The 19,761-nt window shown below is 42.8% G+C and overlaps 2 protein-coding genes across 3 annotated transcripts in view; both read left to right on the plus strand.

Moving 5' to 3' along the window:
- Positions 1-6,152, plus strand: part of MOB1B (MOB kinase activator 1B) — a 40,632-nt gene extending 34,480 nt beyond the window's left edge. For both annotated transcript variants that reach the window (XM_063336108.1, XM_063336109.1), the window contains exon 6: positions 225-6,152. In XM_063336108.1, coding sequence (XP_063192178.1) covers positions 225-302 — 78 coding nt within the window. In that variant the 3' untranslated portion in view covers positions 303-6,152. The remainder of the gene's footprint in view (positions 1-224) is intronic.
- A 1,186-nt stretch (positions 6,153-7,338) lies between these two features.
- On the plus strand, positions 7,339-18,569 carry DCK (deoxycytidine kinase). The gene is made up of 7 exons (XM_063335962.1): positions 7,339-7,566; positions 9,099-9,217; positions 11,061-11,254; positions 11,975-12,122; positions 13,570-13,685; positions 14,174-14,273; positions 17,302-18,569. Exons 1-7 carry the CDS (start codon positions 7,497-7,499, stop codon positions 17,326-17,328), a joined length of 774 nt encoding a protein of 257 aa, XP_063192032.1. The 5' UTR covers positions 7,339-7,496; the 3' UTR covers positions 17,329-18,569.
- Positions 18,570-19,761: the final 1,192 nt, after the last annotated feature.

A 19,761-nucleotide genomic window follows, 5' to 3' on the forward strand; every position in this document is an offset into this window, starting at 1 on the left:
CAAGAGCAGCATCTTACATTTCCTTCCTTTAAGCGGGGGAAGAAATGCTGTAGGCCGTTGAACACTGATATTCAGCCAACGGCGAACAGGCAGAAAACGCTGTAGTCGCTAAGCCTGGACTGGAAGAGCCCACTACCAAATAACTTCTCTCTGAATAAGACTTCTCACCTGAGCTGCATATATAAAACTCTGTATGTATGTCTTTCTCCTCATCCCTGTTACAGGAATTCAACCTCATTGATAGAAGAGAACTTGCACCACTTCAAGAACTGATTGAAAAACTCACCTCTAAGGACAGATAAAAGGAAGAGGATTTCTTGAAATCACTTGTTTCTTTACGCGAGCGTGTGGTATTTGTTTTTTGTTCGTTTGTTTTTTTTTTTTTTTAAAAGAACAAAACAAAAACCTGTGCTGTTACTGATGACGGCCAAGGTCTACTTTCTGTGCTTTTATTAGGGGAAATCTTTTATCTGTTAGTGACACGTGGTAAATAGCTTTTCTTTGGATTTTTTTTTTTTTCCTTCTTCCCCGATTGTTGTTAATTCATTGTGGAATTTTAGCAGGTCCTGAGCGTTTGTAAAGGAAACGTGCTTGGTTGGGGGATTGACTCTGCTGGTGGATGGGTTCTTGTATTGTGTCAGTGGTTGCCCGTTCTCATGAAGTCCCTAAAAGACTTGCTTACATTCTCTAAGTGCCTTGGCAGACTCACTTCTGAGGTGCAAAGCACATTCAATACTGAGCATTGCTGGAAACAGAAAATATGAACTAACACCCAGGACACTTACTGATACTTCTTTTAGAAAAATATATATATATGCTTACACTAAAAAAAAAAAAGCCATAACTTACTGAAATCAATGATCTCCAGCTTTTAATACAAATACTTGTCTTATTTTTTTAGAGATTAATATAGAATTTTTCAAAACTAGGTATTTCTTATTAAGAAAAGCAATGGCGAAGTTCTGGTCACTAACGCGAAACGATGGAGGTGGTTGTCAAAATTACAAAGAACCTGCGCTTAGCAAGTAGTTACATGTCTGTTGCCATTGGTTTTGGCTTTTCATAGTTGCTTTTATTTTTTTAAACAGGGAAGCATCAACCTTTGTCAGTCACTTTGCTGAAGTTTCCTAGCATTTGCCAAATGAATGGTTAGTTTGCACACACATATAGTTAGGGAAAATACTCCACATAAAAAAAACGCGCTGGGGTAATACTAAGAAAAATCTGGCTTGAAAAGAAACCAGTGAAATGATTGTAAGTTATGAATGCTGGCTCTGTGGAGGAGCTGTGGTGGCCACTGTTTCCAGTGGTAGGCAGTGCATCTTGAAGGGTGTATAATTTCACGGACCGCTTTGGATTTACGTTAGTGTGGTGGTGTTCTGCCCCATTTAAAATGGCAGCCCAGCTCCGAGGAACTACAGCGGTTGGGAAGAGAGTTAGGGAATTTGTAGTGTCTTGTAATTTGGTAAGCGCATCTTCTGTTTCTGAGAAAACCTAATCAAAACGTGGCCTTCGCCCACCTGGGTTAATGTCTTTGCCTCTCTAGCCTTGTGTTTCCTCAAACCGGGAATGGGAATCGCCTGCGAGAAGTTAACCTCTGGGGGGATCCACAGGGGATCACTTGGAGATTTCTGCTGCGATTCTATCAGTCAGGTTTCCCATTGCGCAAGCCCCTATGTCTGTCTGTCTTGTTTTTTTTAATGGATCTCGTCAAAGCCATTGGATTTTGGCTTCAAAGGAACCTGTATTAGTTTCTATCCCAAGATATCGCTAGTTGCCAAATACAGTACAGTAGGGGCAGCCAGCCTTTGCTAGATTGTGACTCTGCAAAACCACCATTTTTAGGCCTGAGTAATGTGAAGACCGTAACTGGCTGGTGCACGCTAGACTGGCTCTCGAACCACTACAATTTACAGGTGAAGCCAAGGTTAGCATGCGGCAGAAAACCGAGCTTATGCTTTGTGCGCCCTTGCTTGACTGAAAACGCTGAGTAAAGTGGAAAACACTGTGCAGCAGCCGGCAACATCTTTAAGTGGCCGTTAGCATAACCAGCTAATAAACATCTAAGCACAGTGATAAACATGGACTCATTTGGGAGACCAGAATCACTACTTCCGAGTTAAAATGATGTATTTCAGAAGCATCTGAAGGTTATTTTAAGAACTGTGTTCTCTTCAAGGGAGTTGAATTTCCTAGTCTGCTTAAACTGCTTCCTGGAGAAGCAATTGAATGTTTTGTTAACCTCTTCTGTCTCTCTTCTTTATATTTTATTTTATTTTATTTTTCCTGAACAGATGAGAACAATTGAGGAAGCCTAGTATTGAGCCAGAAACTGGCATTGTGTTCCTGTTTCACTGCTGCTTGTTTAGAAATGGAAATACTGAGCATTGCGTGGTGAAGAAGGGTCATGCAGTGAGGTTCATACTGAATTTAGGTTTGCTACACTAATGTTAGACAGCGAGGCTGACTGCGGAACACCTGCAGTTTCGCATTTGTAATTAAGACAGCGCTTAGTTTCATTTGAAGCTTCGTTCCGGTTCAAGAAAACGTAGAATGTATTTGGCTCCTTGGCAGATCAATGTTGCTGCCCACGATAATCTCCTCAAAGGACAAGTGAAACATTCAGTTATCCCTATGTTTTGGCTTTTTTTTATGTCCTACAGAATTACCAAGTTTTCTCGATGTGTGCATGTCAAAGGAAAGGACTTTGATATTGTGTTTTTCTGGGATTGGGTTGGAGTTACCACAGTCCATGCTGAGTCAAGCTGCCGATGCAGAGAGCGCTTTCCCTCAAATGTTTTAACAAGCTCCTACTTTAAAAAAAGATGGAGTCTTATCCCTTCTCAGCCCTGAGGATCTTGACTCTTCCACGTGTGTACATGCACGTGGAAGGAAAAGGGGGGAGATACTCAATGACTGTTACCTCTTCAGAGAGTTGGGGCTTGGCAAAATAGACATTAGAGGCAAAAGCAACCAGGAGGCCTTGGCAAGTGGCCTGTGACTGCAGTATTCACCCCAGTGCTTCTGTCAGTCCTTCTTGCTTGTAGGAGAGACCTGGTCTGGCAAATATTGGGTTTCGCATTGCAGTTGTGTTGGCCAGTGGAAGAGTCGGTGCTGTAGCACCTGGATGCTGCTGTCTGGAGCCGAGGGATGGGCTGGTAAGAAAGCGGGAGCTCCCGTGGGCAGAACGTCCCGTGTGTTGGACTGGGCGAGTACCATCCAGTGCTGGCTCTGGGTGCAGCACTGGAGGGCTCGCTCAGGTCAGGACCGAAGACTTAGTGTCATTTCAGAGTTACGGGAGCAATCGGCATCCACCTGACTACGCAAAAGCAGCTTAACTCCCAGATTTGAGCAGCTCTATTTTAAGCAGGCTTCAGTCATGCAGGAAGCTGAATTGAAGAACGTGCTCTTACACACGCAGCCTTTTCTGCGTGCTTCTATCTGAGGAGCGTTTAATGACTGAAAATTTCCAGCTACAGAGGCGTGAAGAGCGCTGCCGATGCAGTTTGATATTAAAAATGCTGTAAACTTTCCAACAAAAACCTCTTCGAGTTGAGTCAGTGCCGCTGAAGAGGCTGGGTGTGCGCGTTCACCGTGCTGCTGGTCAATGCTGACTGGAGAGGAGCCGTTTAACCAGTGCCAGAGCTCATGTTTCTCACATCGCAGCAAGACACGAGAGGGAGAATGGCAGAAGCCCACGCCAAGGTGCTAAATAGGAGATATCCTCCATTAGATTTCAAGCTGTCTCTTTGGTTTGGTGTCACGTACCAGCAAGAAACTCGAAAGAAAAATATTGAGAAGTGAGGATTTCCTTGGAGTGATACCTTGGAGTGCAGTTGTTCTCTTTTTTCTTTTTTTTTTTTTTTTTTCCTTTTTGGGGCATACTTCTGCTCTGGAAGGGTTTTGTTTGTTTGTTTGCTTTTTAAGTAGACAATTCTAGAAATCGAGAGGCGTCTGCTGCAGTTCAGCCAATCAGAATTAGAATGTATTATGTCAACAATAAATTAGGGTATTTTTTGTATTTAGTAGAAAACACTTTTACAGAATAGTTTCTAGGCATGTAATAAAAGCTTGGAGATCATGATTTGCCTGACAGCTGTATGAACACATTGTTTAATTACACAACACTTGAAAAGTAACAACATGAAAGATATGTACGCAGTGTTTGGGATTTAGTATCCCTATGCTGTTGATATTTGCAGCTTTTAATTGTTGGGTTGTTTTGTGTGTTGGGTTTTTTTTTTGGTTTTTTTTTTTTTTTTTTTTTTTTGCTTCAAAAAGATGTGGGACCAGAAGCTGACAGGTATTTACACTCTTGAAGTAAGGGCAGATGGAAATGCTAAACAAAAGTTGCCACGTTTTACCAAACGGAGTCTGGTTGGAGTGAATGTGTTTCTAAAATAGTGCATTTGCTGGGGGGGAAAGGGGGGGACACCCCCCCCCCCCCTCTTTCGCTCCCCAAATAAAACCCAGAGCAACGAACCCTGAACAAACCCCGCGTTACAAAGGGACTCTGGTTTGTGTCCCGAGCGCTTTGAGACACAAACTTCCAGCTTTGTCCTCGCTGGGAGCGGAAGGTGCTGGTGGGGTTCAACCAGGCTGGGCTGCCAGTGCTGGCTGAGCCCTCCCAGTTTAAGAAATCCTGAAATTCTGTGGTTTGTGGTGCTTTTCGGCTACCAGCGTATTGGAGCGTGTCAGTCATTTGGGTGGGAACTTCAGGAGGTCATCTACCTCGAGACGGGACGGGGCGAACTCCGCCGAGTTCAGCCACCGGTGCGCAGTCGGCACTGTTGAGATGGTTTTGGGACACATTATGTTGGCAGAAATAACTTTTCGAGTCAGGGATACAAGTTAAATCACGCAAATAGCAAATAAAAACGCCACATTCTGCTGTCGCAGGTAGCTGAAGGGAGAAAACAGGTTTCAAGGGGCAGGTGGCCCGTCTGCAAGTGTCGAGTTTCTTTTACTGCTTACTATGCAATGTCGAGCTTTGAACTTTGGCTTTGACTTTAAGACGTAGAGGAGCACTGTCCCCGTTCAGTATTTAGGACCTGAACACCCCCCCCCCCGTCTCCCTGACACTCATTTACAGGTAAGGATACCTATTTGCTGCTATCGACTTTACCTCCCTTTCAAGTTCCTTTCCGTGTCTCGCCCCCCCGCCCCCCATCCCTTTCTCTTGACTCACCGGACGCAATTTTACTGTAAAGACATCCTTTTGGGATACTTACTCTTCTCCTCGCTACCCTCTCCCCCCTTCCTACCTGCCAGAGTGCTGTATTACTGTATATAAACCGCCCCCTTTTAGCCGGATTATTTAAAAACCCGCAGCCCGAACACGGACTCCTGGCTTTCCCTTCATTAAACGATTCCCTGGTTCACTGAGTCTTGTTTCCTTCACTGCTCATAATTGGGTTTTTTGTTGGGTTTTTCTTTTTCTTTTTTTTTTTTTTTTCCCCCCCAAACCGCACTCCTAAAACCACTAACAGTTTATTTATCTCTTCCTGGAGATCTCCTCCTCCGAGCTGAGACTAACATCGAAGTCTTCAACCTCTTCATTTTCCTGCTTTTCCTACAGTTTCCTCTTGCCAGGTTCAGGATGGCAGTCTAGGTAAATACGACGTTTTTTGTTGGAAGAACCGATTCCCGAAATCGTTTTCATAGAGTATTGTATTTTTAGGGGAAATTAATTTTTATAGCCACTAAACGATACTCATTATTTTTGTACGTTGGCGATTTCTGACGCTTTTCAGAGGCGTGTCGCGGAGGGGACGCTTTATTTTCATGGCTCTCCTACTACTGGGGTGCGCTGTGGTTGTGTTGCTTAGTGCCCAGAAGCACATACCTCCCCGTGCGACGGAAGAGAGAGGAGGATTGCAATAAAAGTGCATGAGGTTTGACTAAAAGGCCATTTTGGAAGGCAAAAAAAAAAAAAAAAAAAATTACAAAAGCAACACTAACCTTTCCCTCTCCTTTAAAATCCTGAAATATATGGGAGAAAATGCGGTGTAAAATAGAAAATGCAAGACGAGAACCCTCGCTGTAAGCTAACTGTGCCAATATCGCTTCAGTTCTAGTCACTGATTGATATTTTAGTTTTAAATGAGGACGGCTTTTGATTAAAAATAATAAAAAAAAAAAAAAAGAAAAAAGTTGAATGTCTGAAAAATCTGCACCATGTTTATTTGAGAGTTGTAAATAATGTATACAGATTGTTGTATGTGATGGGACAAAAATATTTAAAGTCTAGATTTTTTTCAATAAGAAACTGAAGGCTGTTTATAAGAGAAAATAAATAGCTATGTTTGACCATGATTGTCTTTATTTCCTTCTTGAACTTATTTCTAAATTATCTCCTACTTGTAGATAGATTTATTATTTCCCCCCCCGTATATTGTACACATACGAAGGTTACACACATCCAAACTAGATTTTTTTTTAATTATTTTTTTTTTGTAATTGCCTCGTCTGAACTTGTGAATATTTGTATTGCAGGCAGCCACAATAGCAATAAAACCACCTGATACCCTTTGCCGTGCCCTGTGTCGTGACATGACTTTACCCGGTAGGGACGGAGCCGGGTGCGGGATTCCCGTTAACCGGGGGTGGGGGGGCCCAGGAGAGCTTTGCTCCGGGGAGGGTGTCCTGTCCCAGGGCACCGGCGCCGCACCACGTACTCCGCTTTTGGCTCCACCTGGCAGCTCCCCTGCCTTTTTCTTTGGTTTTTCTTTCTTATTTTTCTCCTAAAAGCCGCCTGTGACCCGGACATCTTCCAGCGCTCCAAGGTTCCTGCCCCCCCCCCCCAACCCCCGTCCGCATCCGCTGCCGCCTCTGCTTGCGTTCACGGTGAGTCGTCCCTGAAAAAAAAGGGGTGAAAATCTGGCTCTGGCTTCCTTTCCAAAAAATGGTGCGGTTGAGGGACTGTGCGTTGGTGCCGGCTGCTGCGCTGCCTGTGCCCCTTTCATGGATTTGAGGATTTTTTGCCCCGTTTAACTCGGTCAGCCTGTATGGTCGTGTGCTGTGACGGTGCTTTGGGAAACGCCTTGTTCAAGTGTGGGTTTGGTGTCTGTTTGGGGGTTTTTAGGGTTTTCAGCAATAACATTCTAAACAAGTCGCCTTGCTCTCCTTTAAACCCAACCCGCCTGTCACTTGTCAAGGTGTTTCTGGACGATTTTGGACATAACTGGTTGCTCACGAGCGCCTGCCGGTGACCTCTGTGGCCTTTGCGCCCGAGAACGGAGCAACTCGTCTCAGGGGTGGCGCCCGCCTATCGATGTGCTCTTCCCATCCGCAGCTCTGCCTCGATCGGCAGCTCGGCGCTCCACCGCCCGCCCTGCCCCCGGCCAGGTCCGGCGCCTTCTGCGCCCGCCGCGTTCCCTCGCCTTTCTGTCCCCCGTCGCCACCCGTAGCCGGGGGCGCCGGTGGTGGCGCCAAATTCGAAGGCGGGCGCGAGCGCGACGGTTATTTCTGTTGAGGCGCTTCTCTCCGCTGCTGCCATGGCCACCCCTCCCAAGCGCGGGCGGCTGGAGGGCCGCATCAAGAAGGTCGCCGTGGAGGGCAACATCGGTGAGTGGGGAAGGGCCCTCGGCTGCGGGCACGGGCCTCTCTTCTGGCAGGGCTCTGCGGCCGCCGGCACCCGGCTTTCCTCGCCGCCGCCTCCCCGCTTTTCATCGGGGCAGGAGGCGTGAGGCAGCCAGACGGAATGTGTTGTGGAGAGCCTCGAACGAGGAAGGGCTGAGAGACCTGGGGCTGTTCAGCCTGGAGAGGAGAAGGCTGAGAGGGAAACTCATCGATGCGGATCAATACCGGAATGAAGGGTGGAGGGCAAGAGGGATGGGGTCAGGCTCTTCTCAGTGGTGCCCCGTGACAGGGCAAGGGGCACAAACTGGAACACGGGAAGTTCCCCCTCGACCCGAGGGAAAACTTCTTTGCTTTGTGGGTGCCAAAGCACTGGAAGAGGCTGCCCAGAGAGGCGGTGGAGTCTCCGTCTCTGGAGACATTCAAAACCCGCCTGGACGCGTTCCTGTGCAACCTGCTCTGGGTGACCCTGCTCTGGCAGGGGGTTGGAGTAGATGATCTCCAGAGGTCCCTTCCAACCCCCACCGTTCTGTGATCCTGTGCATAACTTCAGAAGCTTTACCTTGACACTGGAGGAATTAATGCTATAAAAATGATGAGATTTGGGAGGGGAAAAAAGCTTTCCGTTATGCCTTTTTTTTTTATTTGCTCACCTTTTTGCACTGAAGTCCGGGATAAGGCTTCTCCCACACCTGTCCTGATTGTAACGTATAACACCTGCGTAAATGCAGGCTGCTAGGTCAAACTCATCATGTTCAGTACTTCTGCTAATTAACAAGAGAAGCCTGCTTGGCTGCCATAGAGAGCAGGGAAAGTTATGGGCTGTTCATAGTGAAATACTTGTTGGTTTTTTTTTTTTTTTGGCAAGAGGCTGTGCTTAAAATGGAAGATAGGAGTTGCCAGGGTCAGTTTGGCGATACGTACTTTGGTGGTTGGTAGCCAACTCTCAAGTTTAAATATTTCTTTTTAAAATATCCTGAGCTTTTTTTTTTTTTTTCACTTGGGAGCACATTAACGACTGCTGTGCCGTAGGAAGTAACTGATAATGCATTTTTGTACTGTCATTTGAGAAACCACCACTTCTGCTTTACGTTTCTTTCGTCATCGCTTGCCTTTTTTTTTTTTTTCTTTCTAAAATGATTTAGGAAGGCTGCAACTTTGTGCCTGAGACCGGACCGCGGAGTATCTAAAAAAACGTAACGCTTGGTGTTCTAATTGCAAATGTAACTTTCTAGAATTTAGATAATTGATCTGGGCTGCGACTTTTCATCAGTATTGATTTTTGTTAAATTTGGTATTGGTGTTGTGTGGTACAAAGTAAAAAAGAAAAACTCCAGTTGCTCAGTTAATTGATGATCTGTGGTACACAATCGTCTCTGATCCATGCTTGTCGTGAAGTCAAAAGTACCTGGGTGTGGGACACTCGTTTATGGGACTTGAAACCTGAATTGTGTAGTACTTAAATGATGACACTAGGGGTGTTTTTTGACTGCCCTTCTTCCTGAATGCTTCTTCTACAGCCGCAGGGAAATCGACATTTGTGAATATCCTCAAACAAGCCGATGAGGAATGGGAAGTTGTTCCTGAGCCTGTGGCTAGATGGTGCAATGTTCAGCAAAACTTTAAAGAGGATTGCGAGGTATGGCAAAAGAAACTAAGATGAAACTTTTAAAATAAAATAAAAAAACAAACCCCAAAGCAGTCAAATGTTCTTTTAATTTCAGAAGACCTGTATATAGACTAGGTATTTTAGAAAATACATGTGATAGCAATGTTTTCACTGATTCTTGTCGTAATGTTTGAGTTCCTGTTTTCCAGTCTGCTCGGTGTATTATAGAATAAATCTTATTCAATGTCAGGATATAAATTATAACAGCAGTAAAAGCCCGTTCTATTTTACGTGTAAAAGCAAGGGATGGAAAAAAGTTAGGCACAAGTTACTTTGAGTGACTGTGAACTGACTATGGGAGAGCAGAGGGCCGTAAACCAGCACAGTACTGCACACCCATTTTGTTTCTAGTAAGAATATTGTACAGTATGAACAATAGCCTCTTTTTTCCTTTTTTCCTTCCCTTTTCTGAGGAAAGTTCTTAGCATTAAAGATCCTAATCATTGCTTTTCTTATATAGTTTAATATCAAAAAGTAGACTTTCGCTTTCCCATCTTAAATAAATCTGTTGTCTTCATTACCCTACAGTACCAGGAGAAGGAGAAAAAAAAAAAAATTTTCAGAATTCCATTTTTCGGTGCATGCATGCAAAGAGATATGTATTCCTGCTTTCGTAGTTGTTGGTTCTTATGAAAGTTTCACCTGAAATACTTCAGTTGGCGTAGTACTGTGCTTTTTAATACAAAGTTTTTCAAGGATATTGGAATCTTTTCCAGAGGGTGGTTCTATGCCTTTTGTTCGGTACTGATAAATAAGGGTCTTCTGACTTGGGAAAGGTCACTGTAGCTGCATCTTCTCTGATTGATTACGAAGTAGAGGGGCATACCCTGGCTAGTGGAACCAGGCCATGTCCCCTGTCCCTAGTGGACTTGTGTCCCGTGCCCGCTAGGATTCTTCCAAGCGGTTTCTAGGCACGGTTTGGGCAGTAGAACAGCCCGAGGACTCTGCCGAAAGTGCACGGCGTGTAGTTATCTCCTTTTGGAGTCTGAGAAAGTTCAGTGCTGTGGGTATTGCTCTTGTGTGCCGCTCGGCCACAGCGTCAGAGCGTGGTGCTGGGCATGTTTGGTTTACTAGCGTAGGTATGGTTGCAGGGAATTAGAGATGAGGATGAACCTTGAAACTCCGTAATCTTAATTGCTATCACCTAGGTGTTGACTTCAATCTCTAGATTTTTGAAAATATGGCAGTATTTGGATTTGGTGTTAATGTAGCAAAAAGATTGGGACAGAAGCAGTCGTCTTTGGTAGGCTGTGTTTTCCAGTAAAACTGAGGTGCTTTAGCGGCTGTCTGGAGGTGTTTGATCTCCCTCGTGGGCTGAGGGAGATCTTTGGCCTGGAGTCTGTTCTGAACCTCCCAGTTCGGAAGATGAGAGCGTAATCATTTCTTCAGATGCTGCATCAGCAGCTGGTAACATAGGAATTGTAATTAATAGATGGAAAAACAAAACGAACCGAACTTTAAACTCGCTCTTGTCAGAGTAAAAGGAACACGGATTTTTCTACAATGTTGTTGACTTTTTGCACTGTTAGGATGTTGTTCTTTGATTAAAACTTGTAAATAGTGATCCAAGTCCTTTGGTACTTGAGCATTTTGACATTGCCGATTGCAGAGAGTTGCTTGTTCATCTCGGTGCCACAGGAGGAATAACATTACTGGCATTTACACCTTGTATTACAAATAGGGTTGAGAGGTAAATCATGCAATTGTAAACCTGAAATAAAGGCTGAACAGCTTTAACGTAGTAGAGCAATTCTGTTTTACCTTAATCGTCCATCTCCTCAACTTAAAGGTCACTGTATTTGTTTAAAACCAGGAGCTGACTACATCACAGAAGAGCGGCGGAAACGTGCTTCAGATGATGTATGAGAAACCAGAAAGGTGGTCTTTCACTTTCCAGACATACGCGTGTCTCAGCAGGATCCGGGCTCAGCTCAGATCCCTTGAGGGCAAACTCAAAGAGGCGGAGAATCCTGTGGTCTTCTTCGAGCGATCTGTCTACAGCGACAGGTATGCTGGTCTGAAGTCCTTAAAGGGAGGATCAAGATTCTCCAAAGTAAAAAGCAGAGTGTGACTCAGTTTTTTACCCCCTTTCGACATAATTTTGATACTATTTTTTTTTTTCTTTGTCTCATTGGCGTTGACAGCAAAGTAAAATTACTGGTTTGAGAGTTTATAGTTTTGTTGTATAACCTTGATTAACTAGATCGTTCTTTGTGGGTAGGTTTTTTTATGATCTGTGTATGCGCGTTTCCCCTCAAAGAAATGAGAGGAGTAGGCATCAAGAAGAATCAAGAACAATTTCTTTTTTTGTCACTTAGTTGTGTTTTCTTTTATGTTTCTTGAAAGGGAATATTTCATATTGCTGTACCCTGTGTTTCTGGATTGGAAAGGTTAGATTAGACGACTAAATCCCTTCACGTAATCCTGAGGTGTTCACTGTGTTCTAATACATTGTAAATAAGTGACGGCAGCGTACAAACCAGTGGTGGTTTGTACCCCAGCTGCAAATGTTACTGCTTTTTGTGGACGCTGCTGTGGGCAGCTGCCGTGGCCGTGGTTACAGGATGGGATACCAGCTGTTTAATTCCAGTCCAAGCATACATCGAAGAAATTACAGAGTTACTGTGCTCAGCTTCTTTTCTAGTTACTGTGCAGTACTTGAGGGCAAACAAAGTGATAACTGTGTTCAAGCTGATTTTTGTTTATGTAACTATTTTGTGTCTACAGATATATCTTTGCAGCTAATTTATATGAGTCTGATTGCATGAATGAAACGGAATGGACTATTTACCAAGACTGGCATGACTGGATGAATAAGCAGTTTGGTCAAAGCCTAGCGCTGGATGGGATCATTTATCTCAGAGCCACTCCTGAGGTGAGGAAGAAAAATTTATGACCGCACAGAGAACAGGTTCTGTGCCTTGCCTGTAAAATTTGATCGTTGTCTATGCTTCTAGGGTATTTATTTTTTTTTTAATGTAGGGTTTAACTATGATTCTAGACTTGTTTTATGATAAAAGAATAATATGCTTGCAGTCAACTCCAGTAAGGTCACCATTGTGTGTCATTGCATACTACTGTATCTTTGTTTCAAGGATTGCTTTGAATGTCTCTGGCAAGGAAACAGTTGAGCAATCTCCTTGAAGTGTAATCTTCTCAAAATCTTGAACGACCCATGTCTTTCACCGATTAGAGTTCATTCAGATTGTAGTATTCCCCTGCAGACTATAATACTTGCGTTATGACTAATACAGTCTGGAAATACTTAAACAAAGAATGTTCTTTCAAACGTAGCTTGTGCAAATTATGATGATAATGATTTTCTAATTATAAAACCAGAATATACGATGAGTAAACAAAAAAATACCACTGGAACTAAAAAACAAACATCAAAAAAAAACCAAAAAAGGAAAATTGCTGTGATAGATATAACAATTTATAGTTAATGTTGCAGCTGATTTGGGGTGTGTGTGTGTGAAGCGCTTTCAGCTGGAGGAACGGGGCTCAGCCAGATGAATGCACCTACTGTCTGTGAGGCTTTATGACACTGCTTTGATCTTTGGGCATCTAATATTTTCTTAAAAGGGGGGAGAACAACATCATGAATGTATCTTTTGAGTACGAAAGTTAGAGGAACAAGAGAAGAACACAGGAGTTTAGAAGAGCTCTAATTGCGGCAATTAACTTAAAGGTCCCTTCCAACTTTCACGCTTTCAACCTCGTTATTGTTGTAAACAACTGTGTAATGTTACATGCTAGACTTTCTCTCAGGGCTTTTTTTCCCCGGGCTGGCTGTTGAGGGCTTTTTTTTCCCTCTTCAAGTCAATAATGTATATTTAAATTACAAAGTACAACAGCTTTGGTTGCCTTGTTATTGAAGCTTTGGATGTGTTCAGGACAGGAACAAATTACTTACTACGTTTGAAAAACGCGTTCCTAAGAGCCAGAAATACATAATGAGAATTTGAAATGCCTGTCTGTAATGTCAAATGGGTATTTCAGTGCTCTTTTCCTGCAATACTCTGGTGCCCCTTCTTTTAATAAAGAACTTATTTAGACCTTTCCTCGTAGTGGAGAAATAACGGGATCCATTTCCTTGGGTCCTTGATTTTGCGGGTGGTCTGTGGGCTCCGTCAGCTGAACATGGCATAGTGTTTCTGCGCTCATAAGGTAGTACGTTGAATATTCATCTTTGGCAACGAGCCGCATCTTGAGCACAGTGGGAAGGGTTGGCAAAAAAAACTTCAACAAACTAAACTTTCTCTGTAGGTCTGCAAAAACAACCAATTTTTAAAATTTATTTTAGTATCTTTTGCCTTTAGAAATGCTTAAATAGGATTTACTTGCGTGGAAGAGACGAAGAGCAAGAAATTCCCATTGAATATCTGGAGAAGCTTCACTACAAACATGAAAGTTGGCTTCAGCATAGGACTCTGCGGTAGGTTTTTTTTTTTTAAATGGTTACTTAAAGATGGATAAATATTTGCAAGGATGTTCCATAATGCTTTTTCCACCGGTGAAACTACATCTTTTCCTATGATATGTGAAGTTAAACTCCAGGAATATTTCTATCTATACTTCCTTAGCAGTATTGGCTTTACAGCATGTTAATTATTGCTAGGACCTGCAACACGCCTTGAGTTCTCTTCATATAGAGCTCTGAATGGCGCAGGATTCAGCTGCGCTAATGTTAATACACAGCTGAATTTAACTTAACGGGTGCTGGGGGAACAGAATGTTCAAGAATCAATAACATATCCTAGGAGCCACACTGTAAATTCAAGCTGCTTTATATTCAGAATTCGTGGCTGTAATTTATATATGCAGTTCTTTTCGTGGGATTCGTAATGAAAATGCTGACAAAGACTTGAATGATGTATACTTTTTTCAGCTAGTAATATTTTCTTTGTTCCTACCCCAATACAGAACGCATTTTGAATATCTACAGGAAATACCTATTTTAACGTTAGATGTTAATGAAGACTTCAAAGGCAAAAAGGACAGATATGATCACATGACTGAAAAGGTAAAATTTTACAAGCAGAAGAAACCGATGATTCATTGCCAGCATGTCAAAATGAATTCAGGATACTTCTTGCATCTCCAAGTAGAGCATTCTTTGAAGTCAGACTAGACCTAGAACCCGTAGAACCTGTTTTTTTATGCTATTTCCTACATTAATTTTCCATTAAAAAAGCAAAGGGGCAGGAAATACTCCAGGCTTCTTTGCAAAGACTTTCACTAGTAGCTTTGTTTGCAAATATAATTTCTAATTTAAATAACCCTCAGCTGTTTAAAAGAACTGTTATTTGCTCCGTCCTGCCTCTAACATTGTGCAGGTATCCTAAGAAATGTGGTGGGGGTGGGAGAGGATGAGGGTAGCTGATGAGGGAGAGAGGATGAAGGCTACACAGGTCCCAGTTGGATATCTGGAGTAAAGTCTTCCTTGTATGAGGTGTGAAAGCGTCTAATTGACAGTGCCAGTTAGTCAGTAGAAGAGTTTTGGTTCCAGGTACTGTGAAAATACAGTAGAAAACCAGTACAATGGAAAATCGAAGGATGTTTACTGAATCTGCAGCCGAATTTTGATCCAAAGCAGTGAGCCAATGGCAGACTATTTTAGGTTTGGCAGATATTTCTAGCTAAACTGTATAATCATCTTTCTAAGATATTTTAAGTCGTGGAGTTACGTTCAGATAACGGGCAGTCTTCTAGCCTGCTGCATTACTGCTTATTTTTAGTCTTGTTTATTACATTGACACCATCGTTAAGGTTTTTCCCTTCAGTTGTGTTTATAAAAGCGTTATTCAAACCCCTGCTCAAAAGCAGTGGTCTGAAACTTCAGGGAATGCTTTTCAAATGTAGCTCTTTATTTTGTTCAGGAAGGAATGCTGAATATGTATCTGAAGTATTTTCTAGTTTGATTTGAAGGCATGGAAAAAAAATGTCTATTTGATATGAAAAGAATTCAAGTTGAGGTTTCTATTTGCATTAAGAAGATCTAATCCTTAGCGCAAAAAGGTGTAATATATTTTTTTAAAGCTAGGCCAAACCATCAGCCTCTTAACTGCTCAGGTGTCTGGGATTTGAATAATGATGAGATGCAGCTGAGGATAACTTGACTTTTATTTGAGTAGTCGCAATGAGTTGCAGACCTTAGCAACGGTATGTGCACATTTTTCCGCTCTTTGGGAATAAACTGTCCTTTGATCTCCACTTATCCACTGAGAAGTAGAAGTGCTCACCTGATTAAAACCAGCTTTCATCATCTTTGCCTCTTTTAAAGCTTGTTAATTGATGGAATGACTGGACATTGCAGCTGCGAGGTGAACGCGCTTCCCATCTGCACCATGAGATAAGGCCAAGCTCAGGCACCTCAATCGGGATTTCAGAGGAGTTTAGTGCCATGTAGCTCTCAGGTTACCTGGGAACAGCCTAAGCCCTGTGTTGGCCTTATTTTTTTGGCGTTTCCTAAGTGGAGTCCCAGAACTGCTACGTTCTTTATGAGGCTATTTGGCCTTTAGTGTACGCTTAGGTCCATCGGGGACCCAAAACCCGTATGCTTCCTTCTCCCCTCTCTTGCGACGCTCGCTTTCAGAGACTCGTCCTGAAACTTAGCCTAGCGTGTAAGTCATGATAAGGTTCATCATGTAGTATTAATGTTGTGATTTTCTAAAGCAGAGGGTGGCTTTCTCTTGATGCCTTTCAAGTCGGAGTATTGGCACAGTTATGCGTTCCCTTCTCTACGCAAAGGGATTTCACCTCTTTTATTTTCCACCTCCTCGAGCCCTGAACTAGGAAGGGTCACAGCTGGAGAATGCGATCCAAGGTCTGTTTCCGTTTCACAGCGAGAATTTGGATAAAATGTTTACAGATGGCTCTGTGTATGAGAGCCTCTGCCAAAAGAATAATACCATGTTCTCCAGCAAATTGTTGATTCCTCTCTATGCAGTAGGCCAGCTTGAGTGGGCAGAGAGGAAAACGCTCCCAGTTGAGGCCGTATCACAGCATAGTCGCTAGAACGCTCTTCAAACAGAGATAGAAGTCGTGTGCCTAGGCCCTGGATTCCTTCTGTCTTGTATCTGCTGGGTGGTTGTATTTTAAAAAAGGTGGCGTGGCCCTTGCTGCCACCTCTTCCTATCCCTGTGCTTTAAAGGGAGGGAGTAATTACGCTTTTCCTTTTGGGGAGGGGGAGTGGAGGGGACACGACAAAAAGACATGCGTGCCTGTGGCAAGAAGCGCCTCCTCAGCACGTTGTCTTCCTGCGACCTGTGGTACTGACCTGAATTTAAGGTGTTCTCTTAAGTGACCACGCTTCGAAGTGTAATGCTATCCCGCTGCTGGGCACGCTGCCTGGTTTGGGTCCGGTTCTCGTGGATTATTTGAGGCGCTGTCCTGGGTCTTGGTGCTCTCTGTAGGATCGTGGATTTCCAACTCGGGGTTCCAGATAACATTCTGTGGGCCAGAAGATCACTATTAGTTTTTAGGTAGCTGTAGCCATTTGAGTGGCTCTTCAAATATTGGAAATGGAGTTTGACAGCAGCTGAACTATTTATGGCATTGTTCTACGGGATCAGATTTTGTTCAAGTGCTATGGTTTTGCTAGGTATTGTTCTATTATGTATTTGCTAACCTCAAATTCCAAGGAACGTGCCAATTAGATGCACTGGGTGGTTCATTGTCATTAAACATGAACGCTGTTCTGGTAGTGGGTGTGACGTGGTGTTTTCCAAATGAGGTGGTCATTATCTTCCTCGTGTTTAGGTGAGACCTGCTTTTAAGATAATTCTTTGGCGATGTAGGGCTGTAGTTTAGGACCACAGGAGGAACAAGCATCATTCCAATGCGTCTCTCTCCGCACCTGCCAAATTACAGGTACCGTGGCTGAAAAAGATCTTGGTGGACAAGAAATGGCATAGTCAAGCCTAAGATTATCCTTCCCAGTTCCTGTAGGCTGTAGTAAAGCATAACGCAAAGGAGAGGTAAATGTAGTTGCTGTATTTTTCTGTTGATAAATACTTAGTTTGATTGACAATATTTATTTCTTTTTGCAGGTCAAAGAATTTTTGAGCACGTTATAATCCTCTTTGAAGCGCGGGGCTGAGTCAAACTGTTCCAAACATCTGTGCGATCAAAGTCTGAAGTACAGCGTCTGCTTTTATAGAAGGCCTCTGGAGAGGCAGGACTCAATCCTGTTGGTGTAATTGTGAGGAACAAACAAACTTTGTGAATAGGGAAATGACTAAATAAATCAGTAGGTCTGTTCAGTATTATATTAACACACACAAATTCAGAAGATACGAGAATTCTGAGAGTTCCCAAATGTTGCGCCTGTTTCTAATCAGACCGATAAGTTTTTCTGGAGTATTTTATCGTATTTTTTTAAATTTATTTTGTGCCCAGTAGCTATTGAATTTTCAAGAAGGTTGTGGATTTTTTTCTTTAGTGGAATTGGTTTGTAATGAATGTCTCATTGTTCTGAGGAAGAAAAAAGTAAACCCCATTTTTGCTGGTGAGAGCATTTTAACATAACCTGGAGTTTTATATTGTAAAGTATAAAAAAAAATGTCGTCTGACAATTCTGGTAGATGAAGTTCTTCATACAATACACTGAATTAAAAGAAATCCAAATATGACTGAAATTTTGTAGATATCAAATTAGTTTTTATATCTGTTTTCACTGCGCACTGCATGCTAGCATGTTAAGAGGCTTTCTATTCTCTAGCATGTTTGTTTGGTGTTTTTTTTAAGGTCTTAATAAAACAGACCTGGGTTTGGTTGTTGGTAAGTCCTCTTTTCCTGTGGAGGAGTATGTTTGCTTGACGGGTACCGTAAAAGGAAGAAGAAAATTTTGCAAATGGCCTCTCTCTGTAAATGACGTGTTTCTAAACCTTTCCTTAATCACATTTGGGATGTCAGAGGTGGCTTCCTGCTTTCGTTCCAGCTTCTCCATTTGCTCGCTGGGCCTTCTGGGTGCTTATACAAGATACTGCAATATTTGAAGCGGGCTGTCCGTTCTCATCTTCTTGTAGTAAGAAGGGGGAGACCTTTGTGGAGTAGCTGCTGTTTCAGTGTGTGTTGTTTTGTTAACTGAGCCACTTCCGTTTCAGGTGCAGAAAATCTGAACTACGCAGGGTACACATCTCAAGTACTGTGTTTTATGAGCTGCTTTGTTCTGCTTTAAACATTTCTGACCGATTGCACAGTTGGCTTTTGAACGCAGCATTTTACTGAAGAGCGTTTTATTGTCTACCACGGTGCCTGCTAATTTGAGATGAAATGTCGTCTTTTGTGGTGGGAATTGTGCTGGCGTTCTCTAACCGTTGACTGAAAAATAAAAGTGGTTGGAAAGCCTTTTTGAATGCTTGGTAGCGTCGGCTCCCTTGTCTCGTGAAAGAAATAACGTTGTAGATTGCTGGTACGTAATACCAGAGATCGCTGGTTCGTAACACTAGTACGATGGATGAATTTTAGATTATATATTCTCAGCGTATTTGGTGCATGAGTTTTCTAAGATTTCTGAAACACTGTGACTGGCTTCAGATTGTTTTTACGTATGGGAAATGATCTTATGGAATAGAAACAGGATTATATAAAATGTATCATAGAATTTACTGATCAGTACGAGTGTTTTGTATAGTATTTATGTTATAGCGGAATGTAGCAATAGTATGGTAGAAGATCTTGGTTTGGACTTCAAGGTTGTCTAGTAAAAGGAAAGACTTTTAAGATCTTTGCTCCAGAAATCAAGTGAGGTGGAACGGATGAAGATTCAGTTCAGATTTACTTGAAACACATAGTAGAAGCCTTTAAAACATTCTTGGCAACAGTCAGAACAGTAACAACTTATTTTGACTAACAGTGCAATTATTCCTACAGTTGCAGCTGTCAAAATTGTGGATTTAATTACAGGAATTGGAATGACAGTGCTCATTGCAAGCAGTAAACAAGCCTGAGTTCTAATAAAGACTTCTTTTTTCAACCCATCACAGAGCACACAGAAATTCTGTGGCAGGTTATCTGCAGCCCGTTCCAGAAAGCTTTACAAAATCTCTTGACTGCCAAGTTTGGGTTTGAAGGAGCAAAGTCGTGCCCAATTATTAGCAAGTTTTTAATTGCTGTGGAGAGAAAACAACAACACAACTAAAACGCACACCCCAGCCGCCCCCTAGCTTCTCAGGGATTTGGAACTGGCTGGGCTGAAGTGCACGGAGCTGCAGTGATGGGTATGTAGGACAGATGGAGCAGAAAGAGAAGCGGGGATGTCCTGAGACTCTTCTGCCTGTGCCTCCGCTTAGACCGCACATCTCTAACAGTACCTCGGACTTCCACGTTTGTCAGTATTCTTTTCCTTAAATCTTTCTAAGATTTAAAAAAACAGGAATGGTGTTGGTTTTTTGCCTATTAGACATATGGAGGGGTTTTGAACTGATACTTCCTCTTTGGCGATGGTATATTTTCAGCTTTTGAGTGGTGTGTCCCTTTCTCTCCCCTTGGGTAAGAGGTGCTTTGGT

The sequence above is a fragment of the Chroicocephalus ridibundus genome, chromosome 5 (assembly GCF_963924245.1).
Source record: "Chroicocephalus ridibundus chromosome 5, bChrRid1.1, whole genome shotgun sequence".
Taxonomy (NCBI): domain Eukaryota; kingdom Metazoa; phylum Chordata; class Aves; order Charadriiformes; family Laridae; genus Chroicocephalus; species Chroicocephalus ridibundus.

Coding starts and splice junctions, on each gene's coding strand:
- DCK (XM_063335962.1), top strand. CDS start 7,497: ATGGCCACCCCTCCCAAGCGCGGGCGGCTGGAGGGCCGCATCAAGAAG. Junction 11,255..11,974: donor CGATCTGTCTACAGCGACAG/GTATGCTGGTCT, acceptor TTGTGTCTACAG/ATATATCTTTGCAGCTAATT. Junction 12,123..13,569: donor ATCTCAGAGCCACTCCTGAG/GTGAGGAAGAAA, acceptor TTTTGCCTTTAG/AAATGCTTAAATAGGATTTA.